Raw genomic sequence first — 22,073 nt, forward strand, 5'->3', positions numbered from 1 at the left:
CTAACTTACAAAGGTGTCAATGTTATTCGTGTGAGTTTGAATATTTTGTTCGTCACTTGCTGCCACTCTGCGGAATCGTTTCATAGGTTGAATACCACTGTGTGGGACTTTTATCGCAAACAACGCCATCCAGTGAACACACTAAACGCATAAAGAGTTCAATTAAAACACGCAAAATTCAGGCAATATTAACAGAACCAACTATATAGGGCACCTAATGCCTTAAAAATAAATGATATAAATAATCCGACAAACACCGGAAAACCGATTTTTAAAGCAATAAACTCAAAATTAGGTAAAATGCCGTAGATACATTGGTAGACATTGCTGATAACACTCCTAGTATTATCTAAATCTTATAACACTCTTATACTAGAATTATCCCAGTGCTTATAGAATTACTTACAGCGGCGATGTCTAAGAACTGAAAGCATGAAACTTGGGTGGCGAGCTCCCGCGATGAAAAATGGTACAAGGCGGACACAGCCAAGAAAACGGATGGAAACTGAAGACTTTTGATGTCCAATGTAAAGAGGTCGATCAACTAGAATGGAAATAAGAACCGTTAAGATTACTCGACGCTTGACGCAGTTTCTGAAACCGCACGTTAAATATCCAGCAAGTGAAGATGTGAGGTAGCTGTACGCGGAGAGTCCCGATATTAGTTATATTGTTTGCTAATTGCTAATAACTGCATGAATGCAAAACACAAGCAAAGTGGGTCAATAAATCGGCGGCAACTCACAGTCGAAATATTCATATATTCGAGATTAGGAAGACGACATAATAGAAAAAATATAGCAAATTTTACGAACAGAACCGGACCAGGACGCTGGTGACATTTTAAGCACTAGATGCATCTGAGACGTTGTTTCATCAAAGTTTAGGACCGTTACCTTTCACACAAGAACTGACTGCAATTTATTCCCACCTGTGCTATGTGGACAAATGTTTCTTGCGGATATTGAGGAAGGAAAAAAAGCGGATGACGGAGCATTGGCGGCGAAAGCGGCGTGACCGCGTGAGCTGTCTGAAGATAAACGTTTACCCAGGACACCACTGTGACTGGGGAAAGCGACCACTTGAGTGTGCTAAGGATTAACAATTCCTGGGATATGATTTCTTCCTCCGTGCAAGCTCCATCGGTGACGTAGGCAAAGTCTGTTAACTTCGGGGGATAGATTTCCTGTAGAGACACAAAAGTTTAGCAAAGACCAATATTTAGAAATCATTTCTCCTAAATACTGTTTACCTGCGTGAATATAGGTTCTTCAAATAAATTTTATTCAAAAAAATGACAAACTTACTTCTAATTTCGCGGCGATAAATAAGGCGGTGACACCGACAAGCTGTAACCTCGTTTTGTGAATGTTGGTTGTGTTGTAAAGATATCGATCAATGTAGTCGATCGCTAAATAAAACGTCTCCCAGTGTAAAGTATACACCTTTGATGCCTGCAAAGAGACACACTAGCGTTAGACAAGATACTTTCCATTATCTTGCTTTCCCCTAGAGTTTAGAAGTTGAGTTGCTACCTCCATTAACTAGTCTAGCAGGATGGTGCGCACTAGAGGTTTCAAATCTTCGTGTCTCGACAAGTAAGCGCTGTTTCGGTAATAAATCGAATCTTTCTCGACCATCGAGCGCCATAATTCGTCAGAGTCGGCCCAGCTGAAACAAACAAGACGATTTGAATGTGGGCTCTCAGATTGAGAACAAAAATAACAACACATGTGGTTATGGTTAATGTGAAAGTTAAAATTGATGTTAATAATAGTCATATAACAAGATAAAGATATAAACAAGAGAAAATATAATAATGAAGTTGTTCAACTGGCCAAAACAACGGCGACCACAACAACCAAAACCATAGCATCTCATAACGAAATCCAATAAATGTCACAAAATGTACATGGCTCTAACGTTCCTTACCTTTTCAAGTTTCAAAATTTGTCCTGAAATGTTGTACGAATTCGCGATGTGTGCATAATCATGGTTGCTAACTTTTGCTCGCAATCTTGTCAAAGAACGATTTATCTTACAAACTTACAAAAACACTGCTTTCGATGACCACATTGACGCGGTACTCTTAGAAACCCCATTTAAAAAAACTGCCACTCCACTCTCCACAGCTAATTGCCAACTCACAGTCTCTCGAATACCTATAAAACGTGGACACGTGGTGGAAACAAAAGACTTAGCTACCCGTGACTCGACACTCAAAATTCCGATGTGGCTACATTGGTATGAAGCCAGCCTGTTGAAGCAAGACTGCCTTTCATTTTTCTCTCATGAAACCGACTGATCTTAGTGATCTAGTTAACTGTTTCATGCAAGAGGGCTTAATAAAATAACCCTCTCTCTCTCTCTATCACGTTCTACAAAACGAGATGCTACATAACTTAGGCAAATAAAGGGACGTAGCGAACAAAGAAGACCCAACAGCCAAGTCGGCGAAATTAAACTAAAGCTGAAACATAGCTTACGGCTCCGGCCCGGCCCTCCTTTGTCACGAAACAAAAAGCGTGAAGCTTGCCACGTAGGTGTCTCAGGAGGCCATTCCAAGAAGTCAGCAACTTTTTGCAAAGTTCGCACTTGAAATCACCTTTCCCATTATTTTTTTATCGTGCACGACTTTGCAGTCGCGCGATATGTTCAAATTCATGACACCACAGTATCTAAAACAATTACTAACACCATTATGTCATTATTCTCGGAAATGTTTGGCTTTTGTTTTCTTTTACACATAGAAATCAAAAAAAGCATTGAAAAGCTGAAGGTATTTTAAATTATCTTCCATTCATACTTGAAAGCTGTTGGAAATAATAGTAGAACTTACGGACAGTTTTTCTTCTTATTTAATCCAGTATTAGAAGATCCCGATTTTGTGATTTCCGACTGCACTTGTCCATAATGCTTATTCATGACCCGTCATTTTGTTCTGTTGCGGGGTCACTTTTATCATCTCCCTGCTGTTATAAAAATAAAATTTGCTGTTGTTCAATTTCATTTAAATTTAGATGGTTTAAGTGTCTATATACCTGTGGCATCGTAATGATGACAAAAAGTGCACAAACAAAGGTGCTGTTATCCACCCTGGAAATGTTTTACTTTTCCCGGGGCTGCCAGCATTGGCTCTTATGTGACAGCCTCCAGGTACAGCAATTGTTTGTTGCTGCCGTCACTGCTCGCGCCATACGTTTTATGAGTCGAACTGAACTCGATGTTATCGGCCAGTTAATTGCGCGAATTAGGTTGGTGAAATTACTCCATAAGTTTCAAGTTGCAAAGACTTAAAGAATTAAATCACTACGGGCATAGCAAAACCGGATTGCCAGATAAGTACCTTCCATAACGCAAAACGCCTTCCAAAACCATAAAGCAGTTACATGACAAAATCTGTCAACGTATTTCGTTTTTACGGATTTCGATAAACTAATTACACTGGTCAACAGCCAATTTGCTTCTGAAACGAATGAGGTCAGTCTTGGCTAATTTGGGGTCGCTGATCACGAATATCAACTTTAAATTTGTTGATTAGCTCTAGTTTTTGAGATATGGCACCATGCCAAAATGTGCTTTACTTTCTGAAGCGGAAAATAGCGTGCGTTTTTCTGTTGTAGCTTGGATCGATCAGATAGAGTTGCGCACTTAATATATTTGTTGGAAGGTAGATGACGTTTCTATTCATATTATTTTTATTTTGACATGTTTGAGTTGGGTTGTTTGCTTGCTTCTTTTGTAAAAACTTTATGTGTTTAGTCTTAACTGCTCTTTCTGCATTTGCCTCGTAAATGCATAAAAAATGCAGACAATTTCTCTTACATTTGTGGTGAAATAACTTTTTCCAGCACAAAAGCGAAGTATAACGGCTGTGGTCAGGAAAGCAAACCTTGTATTCAACTTGTATTTTGGATGCAAAGTTGGTGATCAGGACAAGAGTTGGGCCCCTCACATATGCTGTAACTCCTGTGGTGCAAATCTTCGGCAATGACCAAATGAAAAAAAAAGAAAATGTATGCCCTTCGAGAGAAGAGAGAAGAACCTACTGACCATATTAGCGATTGCTACTTTTGCATGATCTCCCCGGTTTGTAAAGATTTGTCAATATAGAAGAAGCAGAGCATGCAATACACAAATATTCCATCTGCAATTCGTTCCGTACTACAAGGAGAATTACTTCCCGTTCCTGACGCAACTAAGGAATTCACGTTATGTTACGTTGAAACATATCTTCCAAAGAACCACACCTTATAACTCCAAATGAATGGCACAATCTTATCCGGGATTTGGAACTACCTAAAAGGCTTTAGACTTCAGCTATGGAAACTTCTGGCAGAATCATCATCTTCGAAGACGGTGAATTTGATCAAGTGCCATTTGGCAAAGAGAAAATTGCATGGGAAGCGTTTAAGTTGCTGGCCACAAAATTCTTGGGGAAAAAAAGAGCTGACAACTACACAGAATTGATGTCCAATCTCATTAAAGCATACAGATGCATGGAGTGCAATATATCACTGAAGATACACTTTTTAGACTCGCACCTGTTTTTTTTCCACCAAACTGTGGAGATGTTAGTGATTAGCATGGTGAGCGATTTCACCAATGCATATCTACAATGGAAAAGAGGTACCAGGGAAAACAGAACCAATCAATGCTTGCTAACTTTTGCTGGATGATATCTAGGGATGCTCCATTAACCGTATTCAATCGACAGGCCAAAAAGGAGAAGAACAGATAAAATAGATTAGAAATTTATATTTGACAAGTGACAATTATTTGTTGCATACGCTATGCTGAAATATAAACGCATGCAATTATTACACTGTTTGTAGATTGTTACTGTTCTGTTCAATAAAGTGCAACAGGGCTTGCCATATGTAGATCAACATACAAAAATAAAAAAAGTTTTTATCTTTTAAACTAGAGCAAATCAGCAATTTTAACCAACATTTTTGGATTCAGCGTCCGAAAATACATAAGAATCAGTTGTTTTCTTATCGGAAGCAAAACATTTTTGAAAAATTGTTGACCAGTGTTATCGGTCTATTCGAACTCGGCAATATTACGTAATAAGTGAACCTGGGTCTCCGTTATATTCAGCAATTCATTTGATCAATGATTAACATCACAACATCATATCATGACTTGAAAGACTAAATCACTCCGGATTCACATTACAATTGGCAATTAACCCGGAGAGTTAAACTTTTCACGAAATCATAATTATTTTTAAAGGTAAAGACGTGAAAACCAATACAAAGTGTAATTGTTGCGGCGGCAATGAAAGGATTGCCATTTGGCTACCATATGTAATCTTTTGTTATTTAGGGTTTATATTTGCCATAATTTCAGTTACCATTTGCTACATAGAGTTAACAGATGGCTACTGAGTGTAGCAATTTGCTAAATAGGATTAATTTTTGGCTACCCATGGTAACCTTTTCTATCTCCAATTACCAATTGCCACATAGAGTTAACAGAATTACAGAATAACATTTGAGTACTGTACTTCCAGATACCATTTGCTAGTCTTTTTGAATTGAGCGAGAATTCGCGCAAATGTAACTGCAAAGATTCGAACTAACTAGACAGGGTTGTAGAATGGGGTTTGTTATATAGTAGATTGTATCTGTAGTTTGTACAAAGAAAGTTTCATGTCAAAATTAATCACAAATACCAGAACGTCCTACCCTGCAAATGTTTCATCTTGTATGTGTACAGGTTAATGGACTACAACGTTTTGAAATCACAAACTTGTGGTAGACGAAAGTGTTTTAGGTAAAGAACCGCAAGATGAAGCCAGACTAGTCTATTTTTTGAATTTCGACTCATCTGCGTCATTTTTTGTAATGGTTGAGCGAAGCATGACAGATAAGACACACAGGTTTAGCTCAAAGTCAGTGTATACAAATTCTTCCTCCCATTCCGTTTTAAAAGTTCTATTCTCCTCTTCATACTTTCTCTTTTTGCAATAATTCCCCAACAACATTTCTTGGATAAACTCCTTTTGCATTTATTTACATAACCGTAACCCACACTGAAAACTAGTTCAGCCCTGACATGCAGCTTAAATCTGACGGTTTACTTAACTACAGTGTACAGGTTAGCACACTTCTTCACAATAATTTTTTCTTCGGAGTGTAGTTTGATTATTACTAACAATCAGTCGACTGTTACTGCTTGTGGTAGAACGCATTGTTTCATAATCTGATCAATTAACTCGTCTATACCGGAAAAATGGATGTCTAAATGAACAATGCAAATTCATTAAAGAGCCGCAGTTTGGCCACCTCTGCAGTAGGCATTGATAAGGTTTCTCTTCAGTGTGAGTTATGATATGAATTTTATCATACGAATTTTAGGGCACCTTACGTTGATAAACTTCCTGAAAAAACAAGCTGTTTGCCCAACAAAACCATATGGTGCAATTTTATATTTCATAAATACAACAAAGTCATTGATATAATATGTAAAATGTGAACAAATAAAACACAAACAAAAGGATGCAGCATCTGGATGAATGGTTTGTAAATGTTTTTTGATGCTAAGTTTTGTCCAAAGACCACTTCAAAATATTTAGATCTCCTCAATAGGAGATTTAATATTTGTTTAATGCATCTGTCATTAAACAGTGTCAATGTCGTTTCACAGTGTGAATAGTTTCATGACTCCGCAAATTTTTCTTTTGGGAAAAGGAATGTTGACACACTTGGCAATAAAAAGACCAATCTCCATTGTGGATTTTGATATGAGCTTTTAAATGTTGGCTTTGGGTAAATGACTTGACACAATATTGGCACTGATAAGGTTTATCACCAGTGTGAATTCTCATATGAACTTTTAAATTGTTGCTTGTGGTAAATGACTTGAGGCAAACTTGACAATGATAAGGTCGCTCACCAGTGTGGATTCTCATATGAGTTTTCAAATTTCCACTTGTGGTAAATGACTTGAGGCAAACTTGGCACTGATAAGGTTTATCACCAGTGTGGATTCTCAGATGAGTTTTTAAATGGTTGCTTGTGGTAAATGACTTGAGGCAAACTTGACAATGATAAGGTCGCTCACCAGTGTGGATTCTCATATGAGCTTTTAAATGGTTGCTTGTGGTAAATGACTTGAGGCAAACTTGGCACTGATAAGGTCGCTCACCAGTGTGGATTCTCATATGAGTTTTCAAATGTCCACTTCTGGTAAATGACTTGACACAAATTTGGCACTGATAAGGTTTCTCACCAGTGTGCATTCTCATATGACCTTGCAAACTTCCACTTGTGGTAAATGTCTTGAGGCACACCTGGCATTGATATGGTCGTTCACCTGTGTGCATTCTCATATGACCTTGCAAACTTCCACTTGTGGTAAATGTCTTGAGGCACACCTGGCATTGATATGGTCGTTCACCTGTGTGCATTCTCATATGAGTTTTTAAATGTTGGCTTTGAGTAAATAACTTTTCACAAAACTTGCAGTGATAATTACGCTCTCCAGTATGAGTTCTTACATGATCTTTCAAACTGCTGCTTTGGGTAAATGACTTGTCGCATACATCGCATTGATAAGGTCGCTCACCTGTGTGAGTTCTTAAATGTTGTTTCAAGTTGCTTTTGCATGTGAATGATTTATCACAAAATTTGCAGGAAAATTTCTTTTCTTGTCCTTCTTTGTCGAAAAAGTCTTGTGAAATCCCATGACTGATTGATTTTACCAAAACGTCAACTGGCATACCAACTACTTGACGATCCATTGCGTTATTACTTGTTATTATACAAACTTATAACCTATTTTCTGAAAAGAACTTAAAATATTTGAAGGTTTTATCGATAGGAGTAAACTCATATAATGTGTAACTCTTTTAATAAAAATATTCAATATCAATAATTGTTTGCAAAATTAATTACAGAGTAAAAAAAGCAGTGACTGTCACATATAAAAACGAAAATCAAAAAGGTTCCCTGTAGTTTGCAAACTGCCAATTTGGATAAATGTCGATAAGTTCACTCACCAGTGTGAGTTCTCATATGAGTTTTCAATATTGCTACTAACGCAAAATGCATTGTGGCACACCTAGCTTACCATTCGTGTTACTTAGGGCTACCATATATCCTCTTTTCTAAAGAAAAAGGATTTTTGCTCAAAGTAGGCCTAAATGCTACTGAAAACGGCAAAATGTCCTATTTTTTACATTTTTTGCTTTCCCGCTTATATTTTCAACACAATTATATTTTTATTTGACTTTTAGGGTTAAACGACAATTAACCACGGGAAATTTACCGCGAATAAACTAAACAAACGCGAGGACAACTGTCCGTCACAACTGACCGTGACGTAAATTTACCTAGAACAAACTGACCTTAATTCATATAATTTGATTAAACAACAATGCTAATATGCGTAAAAAATAAACGCATAGCGTTTGATAGCCAGCTGACCACGACCAATTGTCGCCAGTGATTTTGTTCACAGTCAATTTACGTGATCCCGACTTTTTGGCATGAGGCCTAAGTCAAGTGACATTTCGGCGACAGATTGAGGTCTAACCATTTTTGTTATCATTGTTTTGATTTAAACAACCATAAAAGCAAAATAAAGCTAAGCAATAACGCCAAACAAATATATTGTGTTTTCTGATGAACTGTGGCAAAAGTATCCTTGTTTCAGAAAAGGACGTAATGATTTTGAACCTGAATGCATTACTTGTGCATATGCGTATAGTTATCCAAAAACATGTTATAAATTCTTTAAACGTAAAACTCTATTTGCATTGTAATAGCTGGCGAAATTGGCCTTTTTTTAGGCAATGAAAATATGATAGGCCTATATAACATAATATAACATAAATATAATATATAACATAAACCCTAATCTCAAACAACTTCTGTAATGAAAAAAGTTACTTTCCAGAAGTCAAACTCTTCTAAATAATCGAGAAAATAATATAATTATATTATATAATAATATATATTATAATATATTGCTTAACCTTAGTCTATTCTAGACACTGTATATTAAGATGGAAAATGAATTGTGGTATCTACAGTATTATGAGTAAAGAAGTGACAACATTTAGCCAACATTTTACGGCTTAAAAATCGGTTTTCTTTAAAATGACATGTTAATATTTTACATTCGAAGAATGGATTATTTCACTTTAATTGCTTCAATTTCATTAATTCATGTGAAAAACATTATACAACAAACATATTATACAAAAGTTTAACAAAACTACCATTAACCTACATGCAGAAAAGTTAGCTAGAAAAGTTAGGCTGTAAAGTTAGGCACCTAGTCGCTTGCCTTCAATTCCTTCATTGGCCATCCAGTCTTCCATTCTATCAGAAAAATACGTACACTTCATTATTGCACGAAAACCATCACTGTCCTACCAGTTTTGCAAAAAAAATAAATAAGCAAATAATTGAACATCGTTAAATACAAGAAAGCCAACAAAACTATTTCTGGAATTGTGCCATCAAATTGTAGTAAGTAGCCTAGCTTAGCCTTTTAATAAAGCCGGATCTCATCGCTTCTCTAAGCTGACTTCGCACGCGATGCATTTCCATCTGGTTTATGAAATAAAGATAACCTAGCACCGACGAAACATTCCGTTATTTATATTTATGTCTATTTTATGTTAACACCGGCACAAAACCAAGAAAAAGGAAATGCCCAGTGAGGATAAGTCTTGGACAAGTGGATTACATTCTAGCAGTGTAGTAACTAGTGACTGCATTAAAGCACATTGATAAATAATAATTAAATAAAATCCCATAAATGTTAGTGGTGTGCACATTGAAAGTGCACAAAAAAGACACTTCTCTCAGTTGTTACACGGCAAGTTTACTTTTAAAAACAAAAATCAAAGAATCATTATACAAATCAAATCAAGGAAGGCACAAGGAAGGCTATGGTGAGATGTGGCTTGGCTTTTCAAAGTACATCCCTACAAACAGCAAACAGGTTGCAGAAGCGGTGTTCCTTATGTCCAGTTGTCCACACGCAAAGGATAAGAAAGTTAATTGCAAAATGTTGCTCAAGATGTTGCAAACCCGTTTGCCCTAAACACAGCAAAAGTTAGGCTGCAAAACCTGAATGAGCACCTAGCTGCTTTCTTCAATTCATTCATTGGCCATCCATTCTATCAGAGAATTACGTACACTTCATTATTGCACTGTCACACTGTCCTACCAGTTTTGAAAACAAAACAAATAAACAAAGAATTGAACATCGTTAAATACAAGAAAGCCAGCAAAACTATTTCTGGAAAATGTGCCATCAAATTGAAGTTAGTAGCCTAGCTTAGCCTTTTAACAAAGCCGGATCTCATCGCTTCTCTAAGCTGACTTCGCACGCGTTGCATTTCCATCTGGTTTATGAAATAACGACAACCTAGCATCATCGAAACATTCCCGTTATTTATATTTATGTCTATTTTATGTTAACACCGGCACAAAACCAAGACAAAGGAAATACCCAGTGAGGATAAGTCTTGGACAAGTGGATTACATTCTAGCAGTGTAGTAACTAGTGACTGCACTAAAGCACATTGATAAATAATAATTAAATAAAATCCCATAAATTTTAGTCGTGTGCACATTGAAAGTGCACAAAAAAGACACTTTTCTCATTTGTTACACGGCAAGTTTACTTTTAAAAACAAAAATCAAAGAATCATTATACAAATCAAATCAAATAAGAAATCAAAGATTGAATTATATTTTGCCTACACAAGAACTCCCTTTTAATGCATGAAATGACCTGTAATTTCAACCCATAGAAAGGCATAGATTGAATTGAATTCTTTTACCTTGTAAAAAGTATATGTGTAAGATATCAGATACCGGATGTTATTTTGTTTGATGACGATAACAAACAACTGGTACCGTACATCAATGCATTTAATGTGGTTAGTGTAATAAATTCAAACAAATATGAATGTTGACGGACTCTTATTTTCATTTGGTATTTTCTAAAATACAGCTAGATGGTCTCTTTTTTATTTTTAAATACAACTAAATTTGCTAAGACTTTGCACATATACATTCTATGAGTATATTATATAGTAGATTGTATCTGTAGTATGTACAAAAAAAGTTTTATGTCAAATTTAATCACAATTACCAGAACGTCCTAACCTGCAAATGTTTCTCTTTATATGTGTCCAGGTTAATTGACTACAACGTTTTGAAATCACAAACTTGTGGTAGACCGATGCAAATCTTGCGTTTCTTCTCATTCTGCAATACGTGCTTCCATTTATGAGGTGACGTCTTCGAAGAAGAATTCAAAAGCTCCCTGAAAAATTTATTTAATCTACGAACTATATGACTATAGGCCTACTACCTAAATTCTAAAGCCTTATCATGTCAACTTCAACTTAACACACACCTATCATCTTCTGGCAGTATCTTGCTGACCCTCGTTACCTAAAATTGTATTAAGTCATGAGATAGATGTGGACGAAGATGAAAAAGGAATTACCTGTTTCTAATCAGATGATCTAGGATTCTAGGTTATGCCAAAAAGTTTCTTACTCGGTGACCAGGTACAACAAAGGCCAATTGAAAGACTGGCGCCAGTACCTGAAAGCTCGTAACGTTCGAGTCGGACTTCCTGAAAATGCGAAACAGCGTGAACGCAGCACGTTCGCGAAAGAAGTTTGCCATCGAGTTCTAGTCAAGGTTGTTTGCAGAGTACAAAGCCAGAATCGAAAAGCACGGGGATGATATTGCAACTATAACAAAACTGCGAAAAAATGCATGTTGCAAAGAAGCTGTTTTAGCCTGCCTGTAAAATAATCACAGGCAATGTCGGCAGTTTTCATTCGTTTGCCGTGGTAAATCGCAACCACTGTTATGGAACAACAACAAAGTACGTCTTGTACAAAATTACGAATAAAAAACGCTTTGCAAACAGACCGTTTAGAAACATATTGGATGAATAATTATGTTAACTGCTGTTTAATATTCTAAAATCTAAAAGAACGTATATCCTTAAGATGCGTTAAAATGTTTATGTATTAGTGAAAAAAAGCAATGAAGTGTATTCCTTTATATGCATAGGCTTTGTGGTGCGGTATGGTTTGAGATATGGCAACGAGCTATGTGTATTTTATAGCGATTAAATGTCATTGTTTATCGAGATAGTATGTGTAAATAGGATTAAATCATGTAAGTATTTTGTATTTCATGTATAGCATGTAAATCAATCCCGAAGCGTGGATTTCCCACCTTGAACATAAATTTTCCCTTTATCAAATCACTTCAAAAACTAATCGTCACATGTTAGCGGTAGAGGCAATTCCGGCGACATACCTCGGGCAACTTTGTTTACCTTCTGCGTATGCTCATAACTGTTACAACATAATAACAATGAGATCTTGAAACATTTTGATAAACGTGAGGACTGAGGATTATTTAGAGTTTTTGTTGGCTGATCTGACACTTCGTGTTCTATCTTCCAAAGATTTAATGCGCGAATTAATGAGTGCAGTAGGTCAAAAGAATCTTACTCAACCAGTTAATAAACGAATTCGTGCTACATTTTTTAAGTGGTCACCACCAGACGTCGCAATTTCTTACCCACTACAGCCACAAATACAACAAATTTAAGTGTCATAACCACCTCATTACCCACGATCTAACGCTAACAATGGAACAAAGAGTTCCGGACAAACAAGTACTAATTTCACAAATCATAATTCACCAAACCAACGCGATTAATTTAACTAAACATGGCAACAACGATCACCACACACAAACATTGGCCAGTTTCACAAATCATACAGCAAGTGGTAATTTATGGCACAGTGATAACTTAACATATTCATCACCCACCTTTCAGAAACCAGACTATCAACGCGGAAATCACCCTTGCGTAAAATCATTCGCGGGCAACAAAAAACATTCGGCGATCGACGTTAGATTAACTCGGTTAACCCCGTCGATAGCACCTACTTCCAAAAGAGACTGTCCCTTGTAACTGTTTATGATCACGCCAATTGAATTATTTTTTATGTAGATAGCGCTGCAGCAACTTCTCTTTCGTCGGCTAGTTTAGCTCACAAATCAAACCCCAAACCGCAAATGTTTGTTTATGCTTCAGTTAAGTAATTGTATAAAATCACATTTATCATGAGTTTTATATGATAAGTTTAGTTGTGAGAAATGAGAATAATGAGAAGGATTGTTTGATTTATTGCTTTTGACTGAGCGAGGTCATACCCAGCTTTTGTTTCGTTAAACCACTTGGACATTTCCATTCAATTTAATTTCTCTAATTCGTTTCAAAGACCCTGACTCTCTATGGGAAGCCTTTCCGCTTGACTAAAGAGCTCTCAATGTGCCAAAGTTTATTAGTTTATAATTATAATTAATTATAATACGCCTACCATTTGTCCTCTTTTAGGGTTCAATTCCAACTTTAACCAAGATGAGCCATACAAGCAAAACATACACTTAGTAAAACAGTTCAAAATCAGCCGAATTGTTTACCGCTAACTTACAAAGGTGTCAATGTTATTCGTGTGAGTTTGAATATTTTGTACGTCACTTGCTTCCACCCTGCGGAATTGTTTCATAGGTTGAAGACCACTGTGTGGGACTTTTATCGCAAACAACGCCATCCAGTGAACACACTAAACGCATAAAGAGTTCAATTAAAACACGCAAAATTCAGGCAATATTAACAGAACCAACTATATAGGGCACCTAATGCCTTAAAAATAAATGATATAAATAATCCGACAAACACCGGAAAACCGATTTTTAAAGCAATAAACTCAAAATTAAGTAAAATGCCGTAGATATATTGGTAGACATTGCTGATAACACTCCTAGTATTATCTAAATCTTATAACACTCTTATACTAGAATTATCCCAGTGCTTATAGAATTACTTACAGCGGCGATGTCTAAGAACTGAAAGCATGAAACTTGGGTGGCGAGCTCCCGCGATGAAAAATGGTACAAGGCGGACACAGCCAAGAACACGGATGGAAACTGAAGACTTTTGATGTCCAATGTAAAGAGGTCGATCAACTAGATTGGAAATAAGAACAGTTAAGATTACTCGACGCTTGACGCAGTTTCTGAAACCGCACGTTAAATATCCAGCAAGTGAAGATGTGAGGTAGCTGTACGCGGAAAGTCCCGATATTAGTTATATTGTTTGCTAATTGCTAATAACTGCATGAATGCAAAACACAAGCAAAGTGGGTCAATAAATCGGCGGCAACTCACAGTCGAAATATTCATATATTCGAGATTAGGAAGACGACATAATAGAAAAAATATAGCAAATTTTACGAACAGAACCGGACCAGGACGCTGGTGACATTTTAAGCACTAGATGCATCTGAGACGTTGTTTCATCAAAGTTTAGGACCGTTACCTTTCACACAAGAACTGACTGCAATTTATTCCCACCTGTGCTATGTGGACAAATGTTTCTTGCGGATATTGAGGAAGGAAAAAAAGCGGATGACGGAGCATTGGCGGCGAAAGCGGCGTGACCGCGTGAGCTGTCTGAAGATAAACGTTTACCCAGGACACCACTGTGACTGGGGAAAGCGACCACTTGAGTGTGCAAAGGATTAACAATTCCTGGGATATGATTTCTTCCTCCGTGCAAGCTCCATCGGTGACGTAGGCAAAGTCTGTTAACTTCGGGGGATAGATTTCCTGTAGAGACACAAAAGTTTGGCAAAGACCAATATTTAGAAATCATTTCTCCTAAATACTGTTTACCTGCGTGAATATAGGTTCTTCAAATAAATTTTATTCAAAAAAATGACAAACTTACTTCTAATTTCGCGGCGATAAATAAGGCGGTGACACCGACAAGCTGTAACCTCGTTTTGTGAATGTTGGTTGTGTTGTAAAGATATCGATCAATGTAGTCGATCGCTAAATAAAACGTCTACCGGTGTAAAGTATACACCTTTGATACCTGCAAAGAGACACACTAGCGTTAGACAAGATACTTTCCATTATCTTGCTTTCCCCTAGAGTTTAGAAGTTGAGTTGCTACCTCCATTAACTAGTCTAGCAGGATGGTGCGCACTAGAGGTTGCAAATCTTCGTGTCTCGACAAGTAAGCGCTGTTTCGGTAATAAAGCGAATCTTTGTCGACCATCGAGCGCCATAATTCGTCAGAGTCGGCCCAGCTGAAACAAACAAGACGATTTGAATGTGGGCTCTCAGATTGAGAACAAAAATAACAACACATGTGGTTATGGTTAATGTGAAAGTTAAAATTGATGTTAATAATAGTCATATAACAAGATAAAGATATAAACAAGAGAAAATATAATAATGAAGTTGTTCAACTGGCCAAAACAACGGCGACCACAACAACCAAAACCATAGCATCTCATAACGAAATCCAATAAATGTCACAAAATGTACATGGCTCTAACGTTCCTTACCTTTTCAAGTTTCAAAATTTGTCCTGAAATGTTGTACGAATTCGCGATGTGTGCATAATCATGGTTGCTAACTTTTGCTCGCAATCTTGTCAAAGAACGATTTATCTTACAAACTTACAAAAACACTGCTTTCGATGACCACATTGACGCGGTACTCTTAGAAACCCCATTTAAAAAAACTGCCACTCCACAGCTAATTACCATCTCATAGTCTCTCGAATACCTATAAAACGTGGACACGTGGTGGAAACAAAAGACTTAGCTACCCGTGACTCGACACTCAAAATTCCGATGTGGCTACATTGGTATGAAGCCAGCCTGTTGAAGCAAGACTGCCTTTCATTTTTCTCTCATGAAACCGACTGATCTTAGTGATCTAGTTAACTGTTTCATGCAAGAGGGCTTAATAACCCTCTCTCTCTCTCTATCACGTTCTACAAAACGAGATGCTACATAACTTAGGCAAATAAATGGACGTAGCGAACAAAGAAGACCCAACAGCCAAGTCGGCGAAATTAAACTAAAGCTGAAACATAGCTTACGGCTCCGGCCCGGCCCTCCTTTGTCACGAAACAAAAAGCGTGAAGCTTGCCACGTAGGTGTCTCAGGAGGCCATTCCAAGAAGTCAGCAACTTTTTGCAAAGTTCGCACTTGAAATCACCTTTCCCATTATTTTGTTATCGTGCACGACTTTGCAGTCGCGCGATATGTTCAAATTCATGACACCACAGTATCTAGAACAATTACTAACACCATTATGTCGTTATTCTCGGAAATGTTTGGCTTTTGTTTTCTTTTACACATAGAAATCAAAAAAAAGCATTGAAAAGCTAAAGGTATTTTAAATTATCTTCCATTCATACTTGAAAGCTGTTGGAAATAATAGTAGAACTTACGGACAGTTTTTCTTCTTATTTAATCCAGTATTAGAAGATCCCGATTTTGTGATTTCCGACTGCACTTGTCCATAATGCTTATTCATGACCCGTCATTTTGTTCTGTTGCTGGGTCACTTTTATCATCTCCCTGCTGTTATAAAAATAAAATTTGCTGTTGTTCAATTTCATTTAAATTTAGATGGTTTAAGTGTCTATATACCTGTGGCATCGTAATGATGACAAAAAGTGCACAAAGAAAGGTGCTGTTATCCACCCTGGAAATGTTTTACTTTTCCCGCGGCTGCCAGCATTGGCTCTTATGTGACAGCCTCCAGGTACAGCAATTGTTTGTTGCTGCCGTCACTGCTCGCGCCATACGTTTTATGAGTCGAACTGAACTCGATGTTATCGGCCAGGTAATTGCGCGAATTAGGTTGGTGAAATTACTCCATAAGTTTCAAGTTGCAAAGACTTAAAGAATTAAATCACTACGGGCATAGCAAAACCGGATTGCCAGATGAGTACCTTCCATAACGCAAAACGCCTTCCAAAACCTTAAAGCAGTTACATGACAAAATCTGTCAACGTATTTCGTTTTTACGGATTTCGATAAACTAGTTATCGGTCTATTCGAACTCGGCATTATTACGTAATAAGTGAACCTGGATCTCCGTTATATTCAGCAATTCATTTGATCAATGATTAACATCACAACATCATATCATGACTTGAAAGACTAAATCACTCCGGATTCACATTACAATTGGCAATTAACCCGGAGAGTTAAACTTTTCACGAAATCATAATTATTTTTAAAGGTAAAGACGTGAAAACCAATACAAAGTGTAATTGTTGCGGCGGCAATGAAAGGATTGCCATTTGGCTACCATATGTAATCTTTTGTTATTTAGGGTTTATATTTGCCATAATTTCAGTTACCATTTGCTACATAGAGTTAACAGATGGCTACTGAGTGTAGCAATTTGCTAAATAGGATTAATTTTTGGCTACCCATGGTAACCTTTTCTATCTCCAATTACCAATTGCCACATAGAGTTAACAGAATTACAGAATAACATTTGAGTACTGTACTTCCAGATACCATTTGCTAGTCTTTTTGAATTGAGCGAGAATTCGCGCAAATGTAACTGCAAAGATTCGAACTAACTAGACAGGGTTGTAGAATGGGGTTTGTTATATAGTAGATTGTATCTGTAGTTTGTACAAAGAAAGTTTCATGTCAAAATTAATCACAAATACCAGAACGTCCTAACCTGCAAATGTTTCATCTTGTATGTGTCCAGGTTAATGGACTACAACGTTTTGAAATCACAAACTTGTGGTAGACGAAAGTGTTTTAGGTAAAGAACCGCAAGATGAAGCCAGACTAGTCTATTTTTTGAATTTCGACTCATCTGCGTCATTTTTTGTAATGGTTGAGCGAAGCATGACAGATAAGACACACAAGTTTAGTTTAAAGTCAGTGTATACAAATTCTTCCTCCCATTCCGTTTTAAAAGTTCTATTCTCCTCTTCATACTTTCTCTGTTTGCAATAATTCCCCAACAACATTTCTTGGATAAACTCCTTTTGCAATTATTTATATAACCGTAACCCACACTGAAAACTAGTTCAGCACTGACATGCAGCTTAAATCTAACGGTTTACTTAACTACAGTGTACAGGTTAGCACACTTCTTCACAAAATTTTTTTCTTCGGAGTGTAGTTTGATTATTACTAACAATCAGTCGACTGTTACTGCTTGTGGTAGAACGCATTGTTTCATAATCTGATCAATTAACTCGTCTATACCGGAAAAATGGATGTCTAAATGAACAATGCAAATTCATTAAAGAGCCGCAGTTTGGCCACCTCTGCAGTAGGCATTGATAAGGTTTCTCTTCAGTGTGAGTTATGATATGAATTTTATCATACGAATTTTAGGGCACCTTACGTTGATAAACTTCCTGAAAAAACAAGCTGTTTGCCCAACACAACCATATGGTGCAATGTTATATTTCATAAATACAACAAAGTCATTGATATAACATGTAAAAGTGAACAAATAAAACACAAACAAAAGAATGCAGCATCTGGATGAATGGTTTGTAAATGTTTTTTGATGCTAAGTTTTGTCCAAAGACCACTTCAAAATATTTAGATCTCCTCAATAGGAGATTTAATATTTGTTTAATGCATCTGTCATTAAACAGTGTCAATGTCGTTTCACAGTGTGAATAGTTTCATGACTCCGAAAATTTTTCTTTTGGGAAAAGGAATGTTGACACACTTGGCAATAAAAAGACCAATCTCCATTGTGGATTTTGATATGAGCTTTTAAATGTTGGCTTTGGGTAAATGACTTGACACAAATTTAGCACTGATAAGGTTTATCACCAGTGTGGATTCTCATATGAACTTTTAAATTGTTGCTTGTGGTAAATGACTTGAGGCAAACTTGACAATGATAAGGTCGCTCACCAGTGTGCATTCTCATATGAGTTTTCAAATTTCCACTTGTGGTAAATGACTTGAGGCAAACTTGGCACTGATAAGGTTAAGTGTGGATTCTCACCAGTGTGGATTCTCAGATGAGATTTTAAATTGTTGCTTTGGGTAAATGACTTGAGGCAAACTTGACAATGATAAGGTCGCTCACCAGTGTGGATTCTCAGATGAGTTTTTAAATGGTTGCTTGTGGTAAATGACTTGAGGCAAACTTGGCAATGATAAGGTTAAGTGTGGATTCTCACTAGTGTGGATTCTCAGATGAGATTTTAAATTGTTGCTTTGGGTAAATGACTTGAGGCAAACTTGACAATGATAAGGTCGCTCACCAGTGTGGATTCTCATATGAGCTTTTAAATGGTTGCTTGTGGTAAATGACTTGAGGCAAACTTGACAATGATAAGGTCGCTCACCAGTGTGGATTCTCATATGAGCTTTTAAATGGTTGCTTGTGGTAAATGACTTGAGGCAAACTTGGCATTGATAAGGTTTCTCACCAGTGTGCATTCTCATATGACCTTGCAAACTTCCACTTGTGGTAAATGTCTTGAGGCACACCTGGCATTGATATGGTCGTTCAACTGTGTGCATTCTCATATGACCTTGCAAACTTCCACTTGTGGTAAATGTCTTGAGGCACACCTGGCATTGATATGGTCGTTCACCTGTGTGCATTCTCATATGAGTTTTTAAATGTTGGCTTTGAGTAAATAACTTTTCACAAAACTTGCAGTGATAATTACGCTCTCCAGTATGAGTTCTTACATGATCTTTCAAACTGCTGCTTTGGGTAAATGACTTGTCGCATACATCGCATTGATAAAGTCGCTCACCTGTGTGAGTTCTTAAATGTTGTTTCAAGTTGCTTTTGCATGTGAATGATTTATCACAAAATTTGCAAGAAAATTTCTTTTCTTGTCCTTCTTTGTCGAAAAAGTCTTGTGAAATCCCATCACTGATTGATTTTAACAAAACGTCAACTGGCATACCAACTACTTGACGATCCATTACGTTATTACTTGTTATTATACAAACTTATAACCTATTTTCTGAAAAGAACTTAAAATATTTGAAGGTTTTATCGATAGGAGTAAACTCATATAATGTGTAACTCTTTTAATAAAAATATTCAATATCAATAATTGTTTGCAAAATTAATTACAGAGTAAAAAAAGCAGTGACTGTCACATATAAAAACGAAAATCAAAAAGGTTCCCTGTAGTTTGCAAACTGCCAATTTGGATAAATGTCGATAAGTTCACTCACCAGTGTGAGTTCTCATATGAGTTTTCAATATTGCTACTAACGCAAAATGCATTGTGGCACACCTAGCTTACCATTCGTGTTACTTAGGGCTACCATATATCCTCTTTTCTAAAGAAAAAGGATTTTTGCTCAAAGTAGGCCTAAATGCTACTGAAAACGTCAAAATGTCCTATTTTTTACATTTTTTGCTTTCCTGCTTATATTTTCAACACAATTATATTTTTATTTGACTTTTAGGGTTAAACGACAATTAACCACGGGAAATTTACCGCGAATAAACTAAACAAACGCGAGGACAACTGTCCGTCACAACTGACCGTGACGTAAATTTACCTAGAACCAACTGACCTTAATTCATATAATTTGATTAAACAACAATGCTAATATGCGTAAAAAATAAAAGCATAGCGTTTGATAGCCAGCTGACCACGACCAATTGTCGCCAGTGATTTTGTTCACAGTCAATTTACGTGATCCCGACTTTTTGGCATGAGGCCTAAGTCAAGTGACATTTCGGCGACAGATTGAGGTCTAACCATTTTTGTTATCATTGTTTTGATTTAAACAACCATAAAAGCAAAATAAAGCTAAGCAATAACGCCAAAGAAATATATTGTGTTTTCTGATGAACTGTGGCAAAAGTATCCTTGTTTCAGAAAAGGACGTAATGATTTTGAACCTGAATGCATTACTTGTGCATATGCGTATAGTTATCCAAAAACATGTTATAAATTCTTTAAACGTAAAACTCTATTTGCATTGTAATAGCTGGCGAAATTGGCCTTTTTTTAGGCAATGAAAATATGATAGGCCTATATAACATAATATAAAATAAATATAATATATAACATTAACCCTAATCTCAAAAAACTTCTGTAATGAAAAAAGTTACTTTCCAGAAGTCAAACTCTTCTAAATAATCGAGAAAATAATATAATTATATTATATAATAATATATATTATAATATATTGCTTAACCTTAGTCTATTCTAGACACTGTATATTAAGATGGAAAATGAATTGTGGTATCTACAGTATTATGAGTAAAGAAGTGACAACATTTAGCCAACATTTTACGGCTTAAAAATCGGTTTTCTTAAAAATGACATGTTAATATTTTGCATTCGAAGAATGGATTATTTCACTTTAATTGCTTCAATTTCATTAATTCATGTGAAAAACATTATACAACAAACATATTATACAAAAGTTTAACAAAACTACCATTAACCTACATGCAGAAAAGTTAGCTAGAAAAGTTAGGCTGTAAAGTTAGGCACCTAGTCGCTTGCCTTCAATTCCTTCATTGGCCATCCAGTCTTCCATTCTATCAGAAAAATACGTACACTTCATCACTGTCACTGTCCATCACTGTCCTACCAGTTTTGCAAAAAAAATAAATAAGCAAAAAATTGAACATCGTTAAATACAAGAAAGCCAACAAAACTATTTCTGGAATTGTGCCATCAAATTGTAGTAAGTAGCCTAGCTTAGCCTTTTAATAAAGCCGGATCTCATCGCTTCTCTAAGCTGACTTCGCACGCGATGCATTTCCATCTGGTTTATGAAATAACGATAACCTAGCACCGACGAAACATTCCGTTATTTATATTTATGTCTATTTTATGTTAACACCGGCACAAAACCAAGAAAAAGGAAATGCCCAGTGAGGATAAGTCTTGGACAAGTGGATTACATTCTAGCAGTGTAGTAACTAGTGACTGCATTAAAGCACATTGATAAATAATAATTAAATAAAATCCCATAAATGTTAGTGGTGTGCACATTGAAAGTGCACAAAAAAGACACTTTTCTCAGTTGTTACACGGCAAGTTTACTTTTAAAAACAAAAATCAAAGAATCATTATACAAATCAAATAAAGGAAGGCACAAGGAAGGCTATGGTGAGATGTGGCTTGGCTTTTCAAAGTACATCCCTACAAACAGCAAACAGGTTGCAGAAGCGGTGTTCCTTATGTCCAGTTGTCCA

At 36.4% G+C, this 22,073-nt stretch overlaps 1 protein-coding gene and 2 pseudogenes across 1 annotated transcript; all 3 read right to left on the reverse strand.

Moving 5' to 3' along the window:
- On the reverse strand, positions 1–3,353 carry LOC143444330 (G1/S-specific cyclin-E1-like; annotated as a pseudogene).
- A 3,284-nt stretch (positions 3,354–6,637) lies between these two features.
- On the reverse strand, positions 6,638–21,452 carry LOC143444855 (uncharacterized). Its single transcript, XM_076943677.1, has 3 exons — positions 21,430–21,452; positions 19,124–19,517; positions 6,638–7,468 (listed from the first exon to the last, which is right to left on the reverse strand). Exons 1-3 carry the CDS (start codon positions 21,450–21,452, stop codon positions 6,638–6,640), a joined length of 1,248 nt encoding a protein of 415 aa, XP_076799792.1.
- Positions 11,395–15,639, reverse strand: LOC143444158 (G1/S-specific cyclin-E1-like; annotated as a pseudogene).
- Positions 21,453–22,073: the final 621 nt, after the last annotated feature.

The sequence above is a fragment of the Clavelina lepadiformis genome, chromosome 1 (assembly GCF_947623445.1).
Source record: "Clavelina lepadiformis chromosome 1, kaClaLepa1.1, whole genome shotgun sequence".
In the NCBI taxonomy this organism is placed as follows: Eukaryota; Metazoa; Chordata; class Ascidiacea; order Aplousobranchia; family Clavelinidae; genus Clavelina; species Clavelina lepadiformis.

What these genes read in the sequence shown, in the direction of transcription:
- LOC143444855 (XM_076943677.1), bottom strand. Translation starts at nt 21,452, where the DNA reads ATGGACAGTGACAGTGATGAAGT. An exon ending in GACAGTGACAGTGATGAAGT is followed by an intron (nt 19,518 to 21,429) that starts GTACGTATTTTT and finishes ATTTACTCAAAG; the next exon opens with CCAACATTTAAAAACTCATA. An exon ending in AGCGACCTTATCATTGTCAA is followed by an intron (nt 7,469 to 19,123) that starts GTTTGCCTCAAG and finishes TATCACTGCAAG; the next exon opens with TTTTGTGAAAAGTTATTTAC.